The sequence below is a fragment of the Tauraco erythrolophus genome, chromosome 6 (genome assembly GCF_009769465.1).
Source record: "Tauraco erythrolophus isolate bTauEry1 chromosome 6, bTauEry1.pri, whole genome shotgun sequence".
NCBI lineage: Eukaryota > Metazoa > Chordata > Aves > Musophagiformes > Musophagidae > Tauraco > Tauraco erythrolophus.
In genome coordinates, this window is record NC_141470.1 from 70,189,486 (window position 1) to 70,207,450 (window position 17,965).

Sequence of the window (17,965 nt, forward strand, 5' to 3'; positions counted from 1 at the left end):
TAAAGGTCTTCTCAATCAGACCCTGTTTCAGTAGGATATCTCAGACAGTACTCTACTTCACATGAGTATTTCCATTACTGCTCTCAGGCTTGGAGTTTAGCATGTCCCTCAGTACTTCCATCAAGGATGCAATGACGACCATTGCTACTCTGCTTTTCCAGAACACCGTGTACTGTGAGGACTAGGTAATACAGTTTGTATCTCTTATGATTCATCATGTGTAACAGTTATCTCGAGTTTGAGCCAGAAATACCTCCAGTGGATTGTGATCAATTGAGGATAATAAACACTCGGGAGGGGAAAAGGATGAACCATGAGACCGGGTGAAATTTTAACCCTGCTGAAATCAACAGCAGGACTCCCACCGGTCTCAGTAAAGCTGGGATTTCGCACTCCATCACACTGACAGTGACCTCAAGGTCACTTTCCGTGCCAAGTCTTCCCAAGGTCCTGCAGCTCCAGCTATGCTTTTGGGTGTTATTATTAGACCACACATTTGTGTGTAACCCTCCAGACCTTGTGACTCTGGTACAGAAGCCTTTAGAATTTCTTCGTTCCTCATCTGACCCCGTTCCCAAGATCCTTAGCTGTGAACTCTGGCACAGCTCCACGCTGCTACAAAACCCTCCTTCCCCCAGCCCTGTGTACACCAACCCTCTCCCAAGTGAATGGGTGAGTATTTTTGGTTTGTTCCCTCATAATCCCTATGTGCAGGAGTTTTTGACAACTTGTAACCACCTCTGGTTCTTGGCTTTTCAGCCACTCAATAGACAGGGGGTTTTGTGCAGAATAAAGGGTTTTTTTCTTTTCCTTGTGGCACTTCCATCTTGTGCTGTGTGCATCGTACCCTTTCAGACAGCTTCAAGGTGTGTGGAGACAGTGGCCTCCTACTCTTTACTTCAGTGTCTACAGAAAGGAGCCAGGTTTCCGCTTTCCCAAAGGTCTACGATGATTTCCTCTGGAAGGTCATTGTGCTTCATCTCTTGGCTTAGTGCTTGGCATGGTATGAATACGGAGCCCTTGTTTTCAACCTTGATCTGGTCAAGTCCACAATCAACACTTACCAGAATGTTACACAACACCCCTCTCCCTGCCCCTCTCCCTGCCCTAAAAAAATTATCTGTGTCAACTTTATTGTTCTTGGATCCACAAAACTCATTCGCCTCCTGTGTGCCCATACTCATAGTATCTCATCAGGAAGGAAAAAAATAAAACAAACAAAACAACCATGGGAAGAAATATGTTTACTCTCAGATTATATTTTATCAGCTTTTGCTAAATGAAAGACCTGGAGAAAGTGGAACTTCAGGCACCTTCTGCATCCTGTTACAGCTGGGGGTAAAAAACACCACAAGAAATACCTTTTCTACATTATTTTCATCCACGTGCTCACCATCTCTAACAAGGGGAAAAAAAATCAATTATAGCGACCCCTCTAATACTGGGAACTGCTCCAATCCCAGAGCCAAGGGACATGTGACAAAACTCTCTTGGAATAATATTCTGGAAGGAAGGGAAATATCCTACAAATGAGATGGCATCATTTACAGGACAGGGTGTACACGGAGCAGCTGTTGGCATCCTTGGAGATGGGCTACGTCAATACTCTGTGAGAAGTACGTGGGTTTGAAGGACTATCTCCAGTGCAGGACATGCATCTGGATATCAGTCACATTTACGGGAGAAGCCTTTTATCCACCTCTATGAGCCTGCGCACACACACAGACCATTATTTTAGTGAGCCTACCTTGCGACTAACTCCTTTCTAACACTCCTCAAAAGAAGGCTAGAGGGGTCCTATCTAGAAGACTCAGTGTGGTCACTCCATTTGATGTTTTTCTATCCTTTCACATCTTTGCCCTCTTCTTTACCAAGGAGATAAGTGCAGGGCCAGGATTTATTTTTTTAGAGAAAGAGAGAGCAACAGTTCATGTCTGACATATCTATGATAATATTAGTTTGTGTGAAAACAGACAGACTCACCATCAGAAACTCTTCCTTTAATCCCTTCAACCCCTTTGTCTTGTTGAACAAGTTACCCCGTTCTCATTCACTCCTGCAAGAAGGGCAAAATCCGTACCCTTGGAGATGCAGAAGGAGTTAAGAGGAGCCAAGAGGAGATGGAGTGACTGAGCCCACACCAGCAGCACCGCTCCTGTTCAGCCTTTTCTTTGCAAATGCTGCCAGCAATCTGCCTGTGCATGGCTTTCTGGGAGTCTCACCAACACGTAGGTGAATGCTTAACACTAGGGCTTCGCCAAATCAAAGTCTGAAAGGGTAAATATTTCTGCCAGGGATCATTACTTTGCTTTCTTCCTTTGTTTGCCCTGGAACAAAGGCAAAAGAAAAAAAAATAAAAGGAAAAAAAAAAGCCTGTACAATTTAACAATGCTGCATTGAAAGAGATAGTATCTGATAGCACAGAAATGACCCTCTCCTTGCCCCCTAGTTCTTGTCTTTCAGAGCTAGGGGGATATTCTCCTGCTGCTTGCAGCATGGGTAAAGGAACATGGAGTTGTATCTTTGGAAGAACGTTTCAGATCTAGTGAAAGACACTTTTGACCTTGGCATAACAGCTGTAGCAAAATTGCTCATGTTCAAGGAAAAGAAAAACAAGAACAAGCAGACAAGCCTCTCACAGAATCATAGAATCATGTCTGACAGTAGGATAAAACTCTCACAAGGGGTTTTTTTAACCCAGTGGACCAACGTCCCTTCTAAAGGAGCCAGAGACTTCATGTTCCCTAAGCGGAAAATATCATGTTGTAAGCAAAGATTTTTTAGAACTCTGCTTAATTTGATGAACAATATTTTAGCGGAGTCCAATTACTAATAGCAACAGTGTATCCAAATATATTTGGATAGCTGTGAAACTGAAAAAGCAGAAGTGTTTGATAAATATTTCCTGCCTGTATTTGGGACAAAGTTGAATTCCATTTCCACATTATATAATGATGACGAAACACTTCCTAGGCAAGCGATTTAAAAAAGAACATCAAACAGCACAACGAACATTTTAAAAGCAGTGCATCTAGAGGACTTGCACGTCGCAATTTTAAGAGCTGGTTCTTCAGACGACTGTTCCCACATAAGGTGGGAATGCAAGAGTTTAGAAACGGTCCAGGAGACTATTTCTAAGAAGAAAAACAATGTTGTGTCAATATTTGAAAAGTGTGACTAAGGTAAGCCAACGTAATTTCAGGCTGGCTAGTCCAACATCGCTCCTGACCTAAGTATAATGAAGTGGTTTGTACCAATTAATAAGGAGGTGGAGAGTGGGGATGTAAAGAAACAGCAATCAGCAGTTTTCATGGGAAATGGTTCCTGTCAAAGAACAAATTTCATCTCATTCGCTAATAAAATCACGAGCCTGGTTGATATCAGTGACTGTTGACTCAGTGCTGCACAGTATCCAGATCTGAGAAAACAAACCAAACCAAACCAAAACAAAATCAATATGAATGCATAATAAATGGGTTAAAAATAGCTAATGGAAAGATCTTAAAACAGCTTTGTTATAAAGGATTCATCAATGAATAAAGACTGTTTCTAATGGACTCTTGCAGGCACTTGCACTTGTGCTATTCATTGTATTTTATTCAGGATCTGCAAGAAAACACCAAACGATCGCATCATTTGTGAACTGTGAGAGACTTTCAAAACTGACTATAGTATTTAAATTTCACTAATGGGAGTAGCTTGCAAACAAAGACTGCTGGGACAGGATAATTAGGACAATTTGGTAAAATGAGCTCAGCAAGTCTTTGGACAGGCAAGTGCAAAGTCCCACACTTAGGAACAAATATCCAGCACCACAGTGCAGGGTCACATAGCCGTAATCTCAAAATGCAGAAGTGCGTCCTGGTTAGTCCATACCCTGGAAAGCAGCAGAGTGGACTGTGGAAAACTGTACTTCAGGGACATTGATAGTGAGCGAACTCCAGCGAAATGCTGTGGCCAACGGAGCTAGCAGCAACCCTGGGCAAATGAACGGGATAAAAAGGAGGCATTGCTGGGTTTCATTTTTGGTGAAGTTGCTGCAGAAATTCAGAGTCCAGTTCTAGTGTGCACATTTATTTTAAGTGATGTTAAAAACTGGAGGATGTTCAGAGATGTTTTGCAGTGCATTATACTTCCAGTTACACACATACTCCCTACCTTCATGGCACCTCTTTTTCTCTTGGATAAAGGGAGGTCCTTGGGAGGTCCTTGGGAGGTCCTCACGGTACCTCTCTAACTCTTTTCCAGGAAATTCCCAACTGCATTAACTCTGCAGAAAGAAAACACGTATACGTATATGGCTATAGAAGTCTTCTGTGAAGGTCTCATGATAGAAGGATCACAGCATCCACTGCAGTCTGCAGTGCGTTCTGTGCATCTGCACGGAAATTCACAGTGCTACACAAATGACATCTCAAAATAAATGTAACTTCGCTTTAAAACTTCCATATAGACACTTACACGCTTCCACATTCATTCCACTGTAAGGAAACTTTCCTCCTCTGATGGTAAAGGAAGTTTATACATTTGGTCTTTTTTATTTCGTGTGACTCTATGGTGATGGAACTCGAGCCCTGTGTCATGCCAGGAACTTTCAAGTTACTCTATACCTGTGAGCTCAGAGATGCTAACAGTAAAAAGAGGAAAACACTCCTCTTGAGAGAGGTCTGGGCTCTCGACTTCATTCATACCAACCTACCCCAGCAAAGACCTTCCTCACAAAATCAAAGCGAAAGCCATTAGGACTCTTTCGTGAGGGACTCCAGGCTCTCGAGTTCCCTTCACTTTGACATTAATAAACCAGTTTTCAGTCCACATGTCTCCGTAGGTCTCCAGGATGGCTGTAATGAAGAACAGCCACATTGCAACTCTCCGTGCTGTGGTTCAGTTTGATGATGATGAACCACTAGTGCTCAGTCTTTCTGCCTGTTGTCTACAGAGAGACTGTGAACAAGAATGTAGCATCTGCATATGGAGAGCAGACAAACACCCCCAGAAATACACATCAAGAAATAAATCAAATCATCTGAAAGAATACATAAAAAGGTAACAAACATTTACAGTGCTGCTTGTTCATTCGGACAATCTTTCCTTGGTCTTAGACAAGGAGCAAAAGGAGGGAGAATTTGAGTAGGATGACACGAAGCAAGACGAAACATTTGTTGAATGAGAAAAAACGGTGAAATCTCCTTGGCTTTGATGGAAAAGAGGATAAAAAGTGAGAAACCTACAATCTGTGTCTTCAAAGCAATCTACAGGGCAAGTAACATTCCCTTTTTCTTCCCCGTGGTGGAGAAAAAAATCTGGGACTGCCTTCACAGAGAGATTACCTTATGGATTTCATTAAAATGCAAAAGATAAGTTAAACCCACAGATCAAGCCCCTGTTGCTAGAGCAATGTAGTCAAACACCCTAGCACAGCCTCCTCCCCCGGCTTCTTGCTTCTACCTTGTTTACTTCCTCTCTTTTCCCTCTCTTTCTCCATTTCAAAGGTAGAACAAGCACGCACAAAGCTCCTGTGATGGGGACTCACGAATGCTAACAAAGTTCTTGGAGATTTTAGGATTGAAAAGGGAGCGCTGCCGACGTATTCAAGGATCCATGTGCAGCTTCTCATGATTTTATTGACTTGGGGAAACAATGCACCAGCAGTGAACATTTTTAAAAGCTTCACCTACCCGTCCAGCCTGAACTTAATCTGGCCTCTCTCTGCGTTTTAACACACTCCATTAACAGGATTCCCCAGCTGAAAGCGGACGTAGGAGGTAGACCACAAACCTATTTTTGGACGTACAATGCTGTGCAATACACAGAAGTCCCGTTGTCGCAGGAGACTGTAGGATGGAGACAAGCAGAGCGTGTAGGAGACGAGGGAATCAGGGAACACATGCACTGTGTCCTGTTTTGGTTCTTTTTTTTTTTCCCCCACAACCGACATACAGGGCTGTGAGAGGAGTTTCGCTGTATATCAAGAACACACACAGACCTTTAGGGGTGGGGGCACACAAATGTATATGACACACAACCAACTACTTTCCGTCCTGCATTCAGACTGTACGCACCCACCCACCCTCTAGCTGCTTCTCTTAAGTGGGGTGAAACCCAGCCATCCACCCCAGGCCAGCACAGGCAGTTGGCTGTTTTGGATAATTCACACGCAGAGGTGAATTATTATCCAGTCGTCCCCCTTTTCTTAGGAAAAAGTCTGCGATTGTGTCTGTGTGCATGTATGAAGGTTGGGCTGGGGTACAACCTGTGCACAGCCACATCCCCCCGTCACGCTGCAGGGTGTCTATGGCTAGAGGGTGCAGACCAGCACCCTGACCTGCCGGCTGTGGTGTGTGTATGAGTAAGGCAGCAGAGACGTTGTACACACAGATGTGACAAACGCGGAGGTACCAACTCCCTCACCCTTCCAGGTGTAACTGAGATAGGAGTATCACTCACATACCCTCTCATTGCCTCCTTCCTCCTGGGCATGTTGCGAAAAGTGGAGGTGTTTCATAAACAGGTGATCCCACCCCAGTAAGCCGGGGTGTGTTTCTGGGAGTCTACCTCTTTCCTCCCTACACAGCAACCCTCAATCCATGAGAAAGGATGGATGGCACCACAGGGGTGATCCATCACTGCCCCTCACTCGGTCGTAGGGTGTGTTGGGATGGGGATTTTTCTCACATAGGTGCAATACCCGGGCACACTCCCTCATCCTTTTTCCTGCTCTAGGGTGCCAGGTGTTATATCACAAAGATATGCATCTCAGCACCCCCTCGTGTTGATTACAAGGTGTGTATCAGGGATGGAGGTGGGTGTTTCTCCCTCACACACACAAACAAGCACAGATGAACACCAGCCCCTCCAGTTTTGGGAGGCATAGCTAGCATTTAGGGGAGTGGGGTCCCTCTTGCACAAGGGTGACTCCAGGTTGTTACCCCCGTTAGTTTTCAGACCGTGTGTTTGGGACATGCCTGTCTCACACTGCTCCCCTCCATACAACCGAGAAACGCCTGGCTGAAGGGATAAGGGATGTCACACCAACAAGCACAAGTCAGACCCAACCACCTCCCTCTGCCAGGCCGTTGGGGTGTTTTGCTAGGGGAGGACATAGAATCATAGAATGGTTTGGGTTGGAAGGGACCTTAAAGATCATCTAGTTCCAACCCCCCTGCCATGGGCAGGGAAACCCTCCACTACACCAGTTTGCCCAAAGCCTCATACAACCTGGCCTTGAACACTTCCAGGGATGGGGCAGCCACAACTTCTCTGGGCAACCTGTTCCAGTACCTCACCACCCTCACAGTGAAAAATTTCTTTCTTGTATCTAACCTAAATCTCCCCTCTTTCAGTTTAAATTCGTTGCCCCTTGTCCTATCACTACAAGCCCTTGTAAAAAGCCCCTCTCCAGCTTTCCTGTAGGCCCCCTTTAGGTACTGGAAAGCTGCAATAAGATCACCCCGGAGCCTTCTCTTCTCCAGGCTGAACAGCCCCAACTCTCTCAGCCTGTCTCCATAGCAGAGGTGCTCCAGCCCTCGGGTCATCTCCGTGGCCTCCTCTGGACCCGCTCCAACAGCTCCATGTCCTTCTTGTGTTGGGGACTCCAGAGCTGAACGCAGTATTCCAGGTGGGGTCTCAAATCTCACACACAGTGACCCCCTGGGCATGATCGCACACGCACACGGCGCTGTAGGCTGTGCTTGAGGGTGTCTCACGCACACCCCCCTCCCCGCCACCGCTCCCGCGGGCCGTGCCCGAGGACGCCCCTCACCCGCCTCCCGCCCCCCCCGCCCCCTCCCGCCCCCCGCGTGCCACCGCCCCGCCCCGCCCCCGGCCGCGTCGCGCCGCGCGTGACGATGCGGCGCCGCCCCCGCCCGGACGGAGCCGGCGGCGGCTGCGGCAGCCGCGGGCCGGGCGTGAGCGGGGCGGCGCGGGGGCGGGCGAGGTGAGGCGGCGCCGCCGGGCCGGGTGCGCTGCGGCATGGATTACCCCGAGCGCCGCTCGCCGCAGGGCGCCTGGGACCTGCCGGGCGAAGACAGCGGCTGCTACGAACGGCCGGCCCGCGACGAGGAGGAAGCGGCGGAGGAGGAGGAAGCGGCGGCGGCGAGCCGCGGCGTGCAGCATCCCCTCGCCCGCCCGCCCCGCCGCCTCCAGCAGCGCTCCGCGCCGCTGCTCCGCGCCGCGCTCTCCACCTCCTCCTCCGAGGGGGAGCCGGAGGCGGCGGCGGCCGCCCCGCCGCGGGAGCCCAGCCTGAGCGACGAGGCCGGCGGCGGCGGCGATTTCGACTCGGCCGAGTCCGGCGCCTCGCTGCGCTACTCCACGGGCACGGGCAGCGAGGGCGAGGGAGCGGGGCTGGCGAGCAGCGAGAGCGGCGGCAGCGGCTTCTCCCTGGCGGCCGCCGCGCTGCCCGAGAGGAGGCGGCCGGGCGGCGGCCGGCCCCGCTATGAGGTGGTGCGGGAGCTGGGCGCCGAGGAGGTGCGCTGGTTCTACCGGGAGGACCGGAAAACCTGGAAGCCCTTCATCGGCTACGACTCGCTGCGGATCGAGCTGGCCTACCGCGCCCTCGGAGCCGGCGGCCCGAGCGAGCCGCGGGAGGGCGAGGCGGCGGCGGTGGAGCCGGTGTGCGTGCGGAGCGGGCTCTACGAGGTGGACGTGGCCAACGCGGAGAGCTACCCCGTCTACTGGAACCGTGAGTACCGCCGTCCCGCCCGCGGGGACCGGGGGACGCCCCTTCCTCTCCCACGGGGACCGGGGGGTCGCGGGCTCCTCGCACCGAGACCGCGGGGGGCACCTGGGGGGTGGCTGGGCTGCCTCTCGCCTCCCGCTGTCCCAAAAAAGAGACGCCGGACATCCCCTGGAGATCCTGCACTGGGTTTCCCCCTCCCCGTGGGGACACCACGTAGACCTTCCAGCCCCTCCAGCGCACCCCCAGGCCAAGGGGAGTGGGCACCACTCACTGCCCTTGTGCGCTTGGGGTTAAGGGATGCAGGACAAAACACTCTCCAGGGAGAGAGGACCCCGAGTGCCCATCTCTAACGCACACCTGGGCAAGGAGGGGCTGGCAATTCCCCTTCCAAGTCTCGGACATGGAGGGGAAGGCAGGAGCAACACGGCACTGGACATTCCACCCTCCCAGGCACACTCATAAGGGAATTGGTGCAGGCATCCCTCAGCGCTCACTTGAGAGAGGGGGGCATCCCCCCTCCCCACCCAAAGGATGAGAGGCATTGGGTTACACTCATCTGCTGTATGGGATTATGCAGGAAGGATGTACTAGGCACCTTTTCACCCAGTTCCAGCTGCAGAGGGGACTGGGCATGTCTCCCTCTCGCCCCTCTGCACACATGCACCTGAAGGAAGGGCAGAATCTGGGCATTCACACTCTAGCATAAAGAGACACGGGAAAGGGAGGTCTGGGCATCATCTTGTCTCTTGAAACACGCAGAATGAAGTGAGAGGGAAGGTGACTGAGACCCTTCTTGCTTATGCTTCGCTTTTCCTAAACAGAGGGTGAGCGAGGGTAGGGATTTGCCTTCAGCACTCCCCCCTTCCCTCAATAGGCACACCCTTCCTCCAGAAGGAGCAGGGTAGAAACAGCAATTGTTTGTCCACCACCTCCCTGCCACACGCACGCTTCTGATCCTTCTTCTTCAGTGAGGAGCGATGGAAGGGAGGGCTGATACCTGGCTTTCTCTCTGCTACCCTTGTCCTCTCCACTAGGAAAATTGCGATATTTGGCTTCATCTTCTCTTCCCTGTCACCTGTGCACTGGGAGTATGAAATGGGACTTCTTTTTATTGGAAGGGATGCAACAGGCATCTCAGATACACGCACACGGTCCTTGCTTCTGACTCTTCCAATAGAGGGGAATTTGCTTCATCTCCTCAACTTCAAAATGAGGTGATGATGCACCCTCTCTCCCACCCTTCCCTTTGCATTCATTTGTGCTTTGCTGACTTTGGGGAACAGGGATGAAAGGCGAGCAGACACCTCAGCTCATCTGCCCCTTCCCTTGGAGGGAATGTCTCCCATGGTCTTGCTGGACAAGTGGACATCTGCTCTCCCGGAGCAGATGAGCCATGCCACTGCTTGCCCTCCATCCCTGAGGACTTGCTTTCCAACTGCATTCCTTCAAGGGCAAGGGAAAATATTATGGAGTAGAGCGAGAGATGCAGAGTGGCCGAGCAGTAGACGCTGTCCTGGTATGAACTTGGGAGAGGTGCACACAGGCAGGTTTCTCTCATCTCCTCAGCATATTTTTGAGACTCAGATGGGAATCACAGAGGAACAGCTGAACAGTTTCAGATATGGACTTTTGGTTGTTTCCTCTCTTCTTTCTCAGCATCTTTACGGGAGGGAGACCCATAAATGACAATATCAGGTGGTGCGATTCGCTTTGTGCTGTGACAATTTCTTTCAAATCATTGCCCCAGCAGACAGACGCTGAGCTCGAGGAGCGAGCAGAGGTCTCAATCCACACGTTTTGAGTTAAAGAGGAGCCTGAGCACAGCTCCTCGAGCAGAAAGTGGAGGTGGTTCTCCCTGTCGCCACCCTGAACCCCTGCTGTTGGTACTTGATGCACGTGCCACACGGTTACTGGAAAGAGATGATGCAGGTCATCCCAGGGATGAGGGAACTGCTGCTGTCCCTTTTGTAACTGCTGTAGGGAGAGAGGAGCAGGAGTGAGCAGAGCTGTCAGGTGAGGCAGGATTGCTCCCGGTAACGGGAGCGTGAGGCTGTGCTCATCAGCAGCTTAAAGGTTTAATTTCTTGACCCTGTGCCTTGTCCATTTTGGAAGCTGATTCAGTCGCATTAAGCCTGAGGAGCAGATGTTTCAAATGACAACATACGCTATGCAGAGGTGATTTCTGATGCCTGGGAGGATTGATTCCCAAGGGTTAGCACCACAAGTGGTGCTAGACAGGGGAGAAATAAACTCATGGTCCTGAGAAGACTAGTGACAGGGATGTTTTTTAGTCCTCGGAAAGCTGATTAAGGAGAGTGCTCAAGTCTTTTCTTATTAGCAAGACCACTCCTTCGCAAGACTGAGATAAACTTTTGATGTTTAAAGGGTCTGTCAGTGTCTTCTGGTCTAACTGCTCCTTCACTTACACGTTTCCTTGCCCCTTTTCCCTGTGTATGTGAGCGCTCTTGCCTTTCGCCCCTTCTTACCTCCCAACTCCTCCGTCCAGACCTGAGCAAGCAGCAAGGTCAGATCCCAAGGATTCAGTTTCATCTGGGCTTTTGAAGGCCTTGGTGTAGCTGTTGTTCCCAAATTATTCCCATATGATAGCCATCTAATTTTGGATCCAAAGGATAGGTATGACGTTGGGTCGCCATAGTGTGGGAGGGAGCCGGTGGTGGCAAACCAGATCTCACACTGGCCAAGCCCTTGAGTGAGGGAGAACCTTGCTCTCTGATCACACAAGCATGAAGTATAATTAGTACAACTGACTTAAAATATGCTGAGGTGCACGTTAAAGAGTACAGAAACTGCTACCCGCTTTCGCTGATTCACATTTTCGGTTTAGAGCAAAGGTCAAAAGCTTTTATCTTTGTTGTTCTTGCCCGTTCTGTTGTTCTTTTTCACGTCTGAGCTGTACTCCAGGGAAGGCTGCTATCTCACCGCTGCAATACTGAACGTGCTGACAGTTCTCCAGCTATTGTAGCATCTTAATGACAGGGAAATGCTGATTGTAGCTTGGCACGTGCTGAAATATTTTTTTCACTCCACATCTTCAAACATCTTAAGCTCATCACAGGATTCGTTTGTAACATCAGGAATATCAGACTGAGTTACAATTCGAGCAGATTAATTACTGAGAATTTTATCCTTACCTTGTGACCTCTGGGATTTATTTAATTAGTATTGTAGAACTAGCAAAGAACAGCGCAAGAGGACAAAAATCATTAGTGTAGGCTTTCAGATAAAGTGAGTAACTTGGAGCTGGGCTGCTGCTTGTCTTCTGTGGACATAACAGCGAGTGATTCCCCTTTTTGAATCATCTTAGGTTATCCAGCCTTCTTCTGCCCTACCAGTTGAAGAGGGCTGTTTTACAACCAGTTTTCTATAGATTTACTCAGTCTGGTTTTCAAAGTCCTGGGTGAGTCTGTTGAACCCGCAGCCTGTGGACTTCTCAGTGACTCTCTCTTGTTCCTTGGCTCATAAGTTTGTCCCATTCCACTCTTGTCCTGTCTGGTGTTTGCTTTTCGATGGTTACATTGTCAAGTTGCATGTATTTAGTTCTTGTAGTGCTTTCTTATAAATCAGTCCGCTTTCACTCTCCAGGTAGTCTTCATCCCTCCAGTTTGAATCCTGAGCATGTACTGGGGACACTTATCACCTCAGCTGACGTCTGTCTCACAACAGTAGTTTTTCAAACTGAAGTAAGGCTTTTGTAAAATCTGTTGGTACGTGGAGAGAAGCAACAACAAAACGTGTATTTTTACAGCCATTTGGGGAGTCCGTGGAGCATTGTGGTTCAGGGAAGGATAGAGTATTCCCCTCCTGCACACAGGGTTGGTAAGGGTGGGTGTTTTTTTGTTTGTTTTTTAACATATATGTTTTTGTACCTAATAGTTGGAGAAGTCTATTAAGTAAAATACCTGTTGTATTTAAAAAAAATTATTTGGTAGGGCCATCTCTGAGTGAAGAGGTAAGAGTAACTTCTGCTGTACTGATATAGCAGATATTTTACTGACCTTAGCCTAGAAATACCTGTGAATGTATTTTACAGGTCTTAATTTTAAAATTAAGAGTGGACCACTGAGTCTTAATGTTAAAATTTGTATGCTCAGGCTGCAACTGAGCAGCTTTTTAAAACTATTCCAGCTGCCTTTAAGCTTGGACTGAAAGAAGTATCCAAGACTCTGTATTTTCTTTTGTAAGATCTCCGTGAGCTGCTTTGTAAACTGGAAGAAGAGGCAGTCGTGAGCACGTTGTGCAAAGCTTCTGCCAGCTGAGCTTTTGCAAAATGAGACATGAATGCCAGGGCAGTGTTATCTGCCCTCTGAACTTGGAGTCGATCAAGATCTGTGGAAAATCTTGGAGTACAGGAGTTGATGCTTGGTACTAGATGAGTACAAAAGGCTCTTTTCTTAACGGATTTTTTTTTTTAATCATGTGCTTGTTTTGATGTAGAAGGTGAACATTAGCAGTAAGATACGAAGCCTTTTGTGCCTCAGCCAGTGTTACAGAACTAGCAGGTCTTTGGGCTGCACTGTTGAGACTAAAACCCAACATTTTAGAGCTGTAAGGTGCTTCTCTGCTCTTTGCTTTTTGCAGGAGCATTGGGTGCTTGTGCTTTCCCTAGAGCTGGCAGCATAAATTTCTGTGGTGATACTTTACTGACTGGCAACCCTAAACCCATCTTGAGGCACGGGTCCCACTAGACCTCTTGCCTGGCTGATTTAATCAATGTCTGGTGTTCTGAGGCTTCATTCAGTTTATGTGTTTTGTCTTGTATTCGGAAACAGATATAGTATTCAAACCAGTTCACGAGGCAAGATGAAAATAAAGGGTTTGGAACCAGGAGTTCATCGGTATGTTTGTGGTTTGCATTTGTTTTAGTCTGGTTTTAGCAGCAGAACCCATTTTTAGTTGCTTTACAGCGTGCTTAGAGCATTGCTTTTGGTGTGTTGGACAGTCTTTGAACTTGCTTCATACCATTACCTTTATGTAAAAGACCTTTTGATCAAAAGCTGAATTCCTGAATACTCTTTTCTTGCTTTTCTCTCCAGGTATGTTGTTATTTTGCAAATAAAATACTGATAATTTATGTGGCAAGGTAAAGCGTTACTTTTACTACTCAAAATTTTTCCTGGGTTTTACTTTTTTACTTCCGTACCATCCTACCATACCATCCTTCCAAACGTATCTTGTAGCTTGGTTTTGGCCAGCTGCTTCCTGACCACAAGACCTAACACACATAGATGAAAAAAATTTTATATTTGCAATGCTCCTTGTATTAAATCACAGATTACTTTCGTTTGTGTGTATGTTCTGTTTATGTTTGTGATCTCTGGTACCTTTCCTTCTTTTGATAGAGAGAACTTGTGACATTTAGGATGCTTTTACTAGAGCAGGTGGGAGATGTCAGCACTTTGCTTGGATATATCTTTGAGGGCAAGTTTCTTCCATGTCCTCAGCTTTTACGTTTGCGATTTACGAGCATTATTTATAAGCAAAATGGATCTGTTGTCTTACTCCTGTAAATGATACCAGAATCGCAGAATCGCTCTCCAGCAGATGGTGTCAGCTACAGGAGAGCAGCGAAGGATGGACCCAGCTTAGAAAGTGAGTTGTGCTTGACCTTAGATGTGTTCCAGCACTTTTCCTGCTGGATGCAGTCAACAAGGAAGAAGGCAGAGATGCAGGGAATACTTGAGTTACAAGTTGTGGTTGAGGGGGTGTCATCTACTGTAACTGAGAAAGCAGAAAATGTTTGTGGGATGAGAAGGATCAGGAGTTCTGTTCTGATTTAATTCAGGCTTGAATATTGATTCGACTGTGGCGATATCAAGGAAATAGGATGGGATTTAATTTGGAGGTGACAAGGCCAGATTAAAGGTAGATGGAAGGTGAATTTCTGTGTGTATGTGTGTGAGGGACAGATGCTGGCTAGGGGGAAAAAAAGGGGTACTGAAGGCAAAGAGAGACCTTGGGCAGAGCTTCATTCTGCTCTGGGAGGAGCACAACAAGAATTTGTAAGGGCTGACACTGTAAGTTAGTAAGGAGAAGGACTGGATGGAAGAAAAACTTGCAAAAGAGCAAGAAGTTAAAATAAGAAGCATGTGCAATTCCCTCAGTGGTATCTCTAAGGTTGAAAAAAGCGAAGATGAAGTAGTGGTTCTGAGTGTTGGCCAGAGAAATGGTCACTAGTGGAGTATGATCTTTTTGAGTGAATTGCAAGTGGCTGAAGGCACACTAGTGTGCCTGGTGTGGAGCTGGAGAGGAGAAGCTCCAGAGATTGTGTTGTAAATAGGTTAGTGAGTGCTGGGATGGAGTGTGAGGTGCAAGTGGAGTCCCAGCGAGTGGTATTTAAGATGAGAGAGACTAAAATTTGTTGTTTTCTGGGGACCGAGGAACCCTATAGGGTAAAAAAAAATGGAAAGAAAAAGTGAAATCTGGGGATGAAAGTGTAGGGAAATCAGGAGATAGGGTGGAGTAGACAGAAAGAGGAAGTGAGGCCAGGAGGAGAGTGTGGGAAAAAAAAAATCCCTGCAGAGGGGAAGGGAGAAGGAGTTGAAAGCGAAGGTTAGTGTGCTCTTTAATGACTTCATCTTGTTCATTAGTGGTAGGTCTGAGGCATGCATGGGGAAAATCTTGCTCTTCCCTTTTTTAAAAGATATTCCTGTATAGGAACCTGCTTGCTCAAACTGTACGTACGCGGTCGGCGGTGCTGGTGAACAAAGACCGATTGAGCACGCGCTTGGAGCTGAGGAAAGTCTCATGACTTTCCATGGGATTTGAGCACGTGCTTGCATTTTAGGAGGTACTCACCCGTTTGTCATGTGGCACAGTTGTTCTTTTGTGGGGTCGGTTTAGCTTCCACCTAATGCTGTTTCAAAATACACAAGCTTCTCTGGGTGAGGAAAGAGCTGATAAGGGACCAGCTCCTACAGCTTATGGACTCCAGCAGCAAATGCTGGTGGTGGAAGTGCTTAGATTCGGAGTACTAGTGTTGAAATTTGGTAAACTATTTTATTTGATAAGAGTTCAACAAAAATAAAGCCCTAAACGTAAAACTGCAGCCCTTTTTCGTGTTTCAACAGTCCAGGGTTTTTGATGAGTGTTTCCTGCTCATCATTGACCCAACTAGTAAGCTGAGCTTTAGGATTTTGACTTTGACAATTGATTTTGACTCTGTGTAAAGAGCAATTGCAGAGATGTTAATTAAAGAACTAACTTTAACCAGAAAAATCATTCTTGGAAAACATGATGCACGCTGTATTTTGAGCTGATATATAGCAATTGAGATGAGAGATGACTTTGAGGGCGTTCATCTCTTTTTGAGGGGTTCCTTCTGTGTTTGATATTTGAACCAGCCCCAAAGATCAGCTTTTTGTTGTTGTTTTGGATTGCTCGGTTCATGGTGTAAACCAATTAAAAAATGGTTCGGGGAAAAACAGTTCCAAGCTGTTGCTCGAATACTTCAGGCGGTCTTGGTAAAACAGAGGTGATTTCACATTCACGGTGGAGCAAAGTTCCTCCCGTGGTGCATCTCACAGTGAAGCAAGTGCAGAGGCTTGCATGAGTAGCTGCTCTGTAGATGAGAGTCTGGACAGAAAATCCTGTCTATGCCAATCTTAATATGCTTAGTCTCTGTGAAACTCAAAAGTAACTTCCACCTGTAATTTTGAAATTGCTTCAATAAAGCAATATAGAATTATTTGATGGACCAGCAAAATAATATCCTTTACTGCTTAGTGAAAGAAATCTCTTTTCATCTCAGACACTGAATAAAAAGTAAAAGTCTGTGAATTCATGTAGCTCTTAAGTTTTCTGAGGCCAGGATTTCATCCTAACTCCTCTTGAGGTTATGTTGTAACTGTTGAAAGAGCAGAAGGGATTGCATGTGTTTGTAGTTAGACAAAGGAAGGTCACCCGGGCTGCAATTAAATGAGTGGCTCCATTTATTTCAATGTCAGTAACCTGCTCTGTTCTGAAATACTGTGTTAGGGAATAGCTGGAAAGCTACAGAACATTAAGCTATTAAAAAAAAATAATAATCATAACATCATAGAATGGTTTGGGTTGGAAGGGACCTTCAAGATCATGTAGTTCCAACCCCCCTGCCATGGGCAGGGACACCTTCCACTACACCAGGTTGCTCAAAGTCTCATCCAGCCTGGCCTTGAACACTTCCAGGGATGGGGCATCTACAACTTCTCTGGGCAACCTGTTCCAGTGCCTCACCACCCTCAGAGTGAAAAATTTCTTCCTTATATCCAATCTAAATCTCCCCTCTTTCAGTTTAAAGCCATTGCCCCTTGTCCTATCACTACACACCCTTGTCCAAAGTCCCTCTCCAGCTTTCTTGTAGCCCCTTTAGGTACTGGACAAAGGACAAAAAGTTTGTTATGCTACCTAGCAAATGTGAAATAATGAAATTTTTGGTTTGGGGCTATTTTATTATAACAACTGTTTGTTCACTCAGCATGCACAACAGTAAAATTTAGGAATCTTTAATCTCTTGATCGGTTTCTGTAACCACCTATTCTCATAATAAAGCTTCCTGTCCTCGTGAGTGGTTTTGGTTGGGGTTTTTGTTTGTTTTCCTTCACAAGGCTCTACAAACCCAGCCATGAGGGGACTGCGTAAAAGGAACAGATCTTGTCCCACAAACTGCACTCTGTGCATTTGCATTGGCAAAAATAGACTCTGCAAATTGTTGTTACTGTAGAGGCATTAGTGGCCATGGCTGCTGGGTGGGGAGGATGCACACTGGTGCAGAGCTCGAGTAATACCTGTCCTTACACTTAATGGTGTTTGCATTAGCAAAAAGTCTTACAGGCTGTGCAATGGTTAATATACTCAAAATACAATTTTAGGCTTGATACAATAGGAATTGTTGTAGTGATAGGACAGGGGTGATGGCTTTAAACTGAAAAAAGGGGAGATTTTGATTAGATCTAAGGAAGAAATTTTTTACGCTGAGGGTGGTGAGGCACTGGCACAGGTTGCCCAGAGAAGCTGTGGCTGCCCCATCCCTGGAAATGTTCAAGGCCAGGTTGGATGAAGCTTTGAGCAACCTGGTGTAGTGGAGGGTGTCCCTGCCCATGGCAGGGGGGTGGGAACTGGATGATCTTTCAGGTCTTTTCCATCTATTCCATCTATGAATGGATAGCAGATTTTTAAAAAATCTCCAACAGTACTCACTGTATTATTTTGAAATACATTTATTTCAGTAGCTCATGTCAACGTTCAGTTCAGGTTCGTGTGTGTATTACAATTGCTGGGAGTGCTGTGCTC

At 47.1% G+C, this 17,965-nt stretch overlaps 1 protein-coding gene across 2 annotated transcripts in view; it reads left to right on the plus strand.

Annotated features, from left to right (window-relative positions):
• The first annotated feature begins 7,971 nt into the window (after nt 1-7,971).
• The window catches only part of DDHD1 (DDHD domain containing 1), a 71,205-nt gene continuing 61,211 nt past the window's right edge, over nt 7,972-17,965 (plus strand). The window contains exon 1 of one of the 2 annotated variants that reach the window (XM_086613668.1): nt 7,972-8,710. In XM_086613668.1, the coding sequence (XP_086469794.1) occupies nt 7,972-8,710 (739 nt within the window). The remainder of the gene's footprint in view (nt 8,711-17,965) is intronic. The other variant, XM_086613669.1, reaches the window with a different exon arrangement.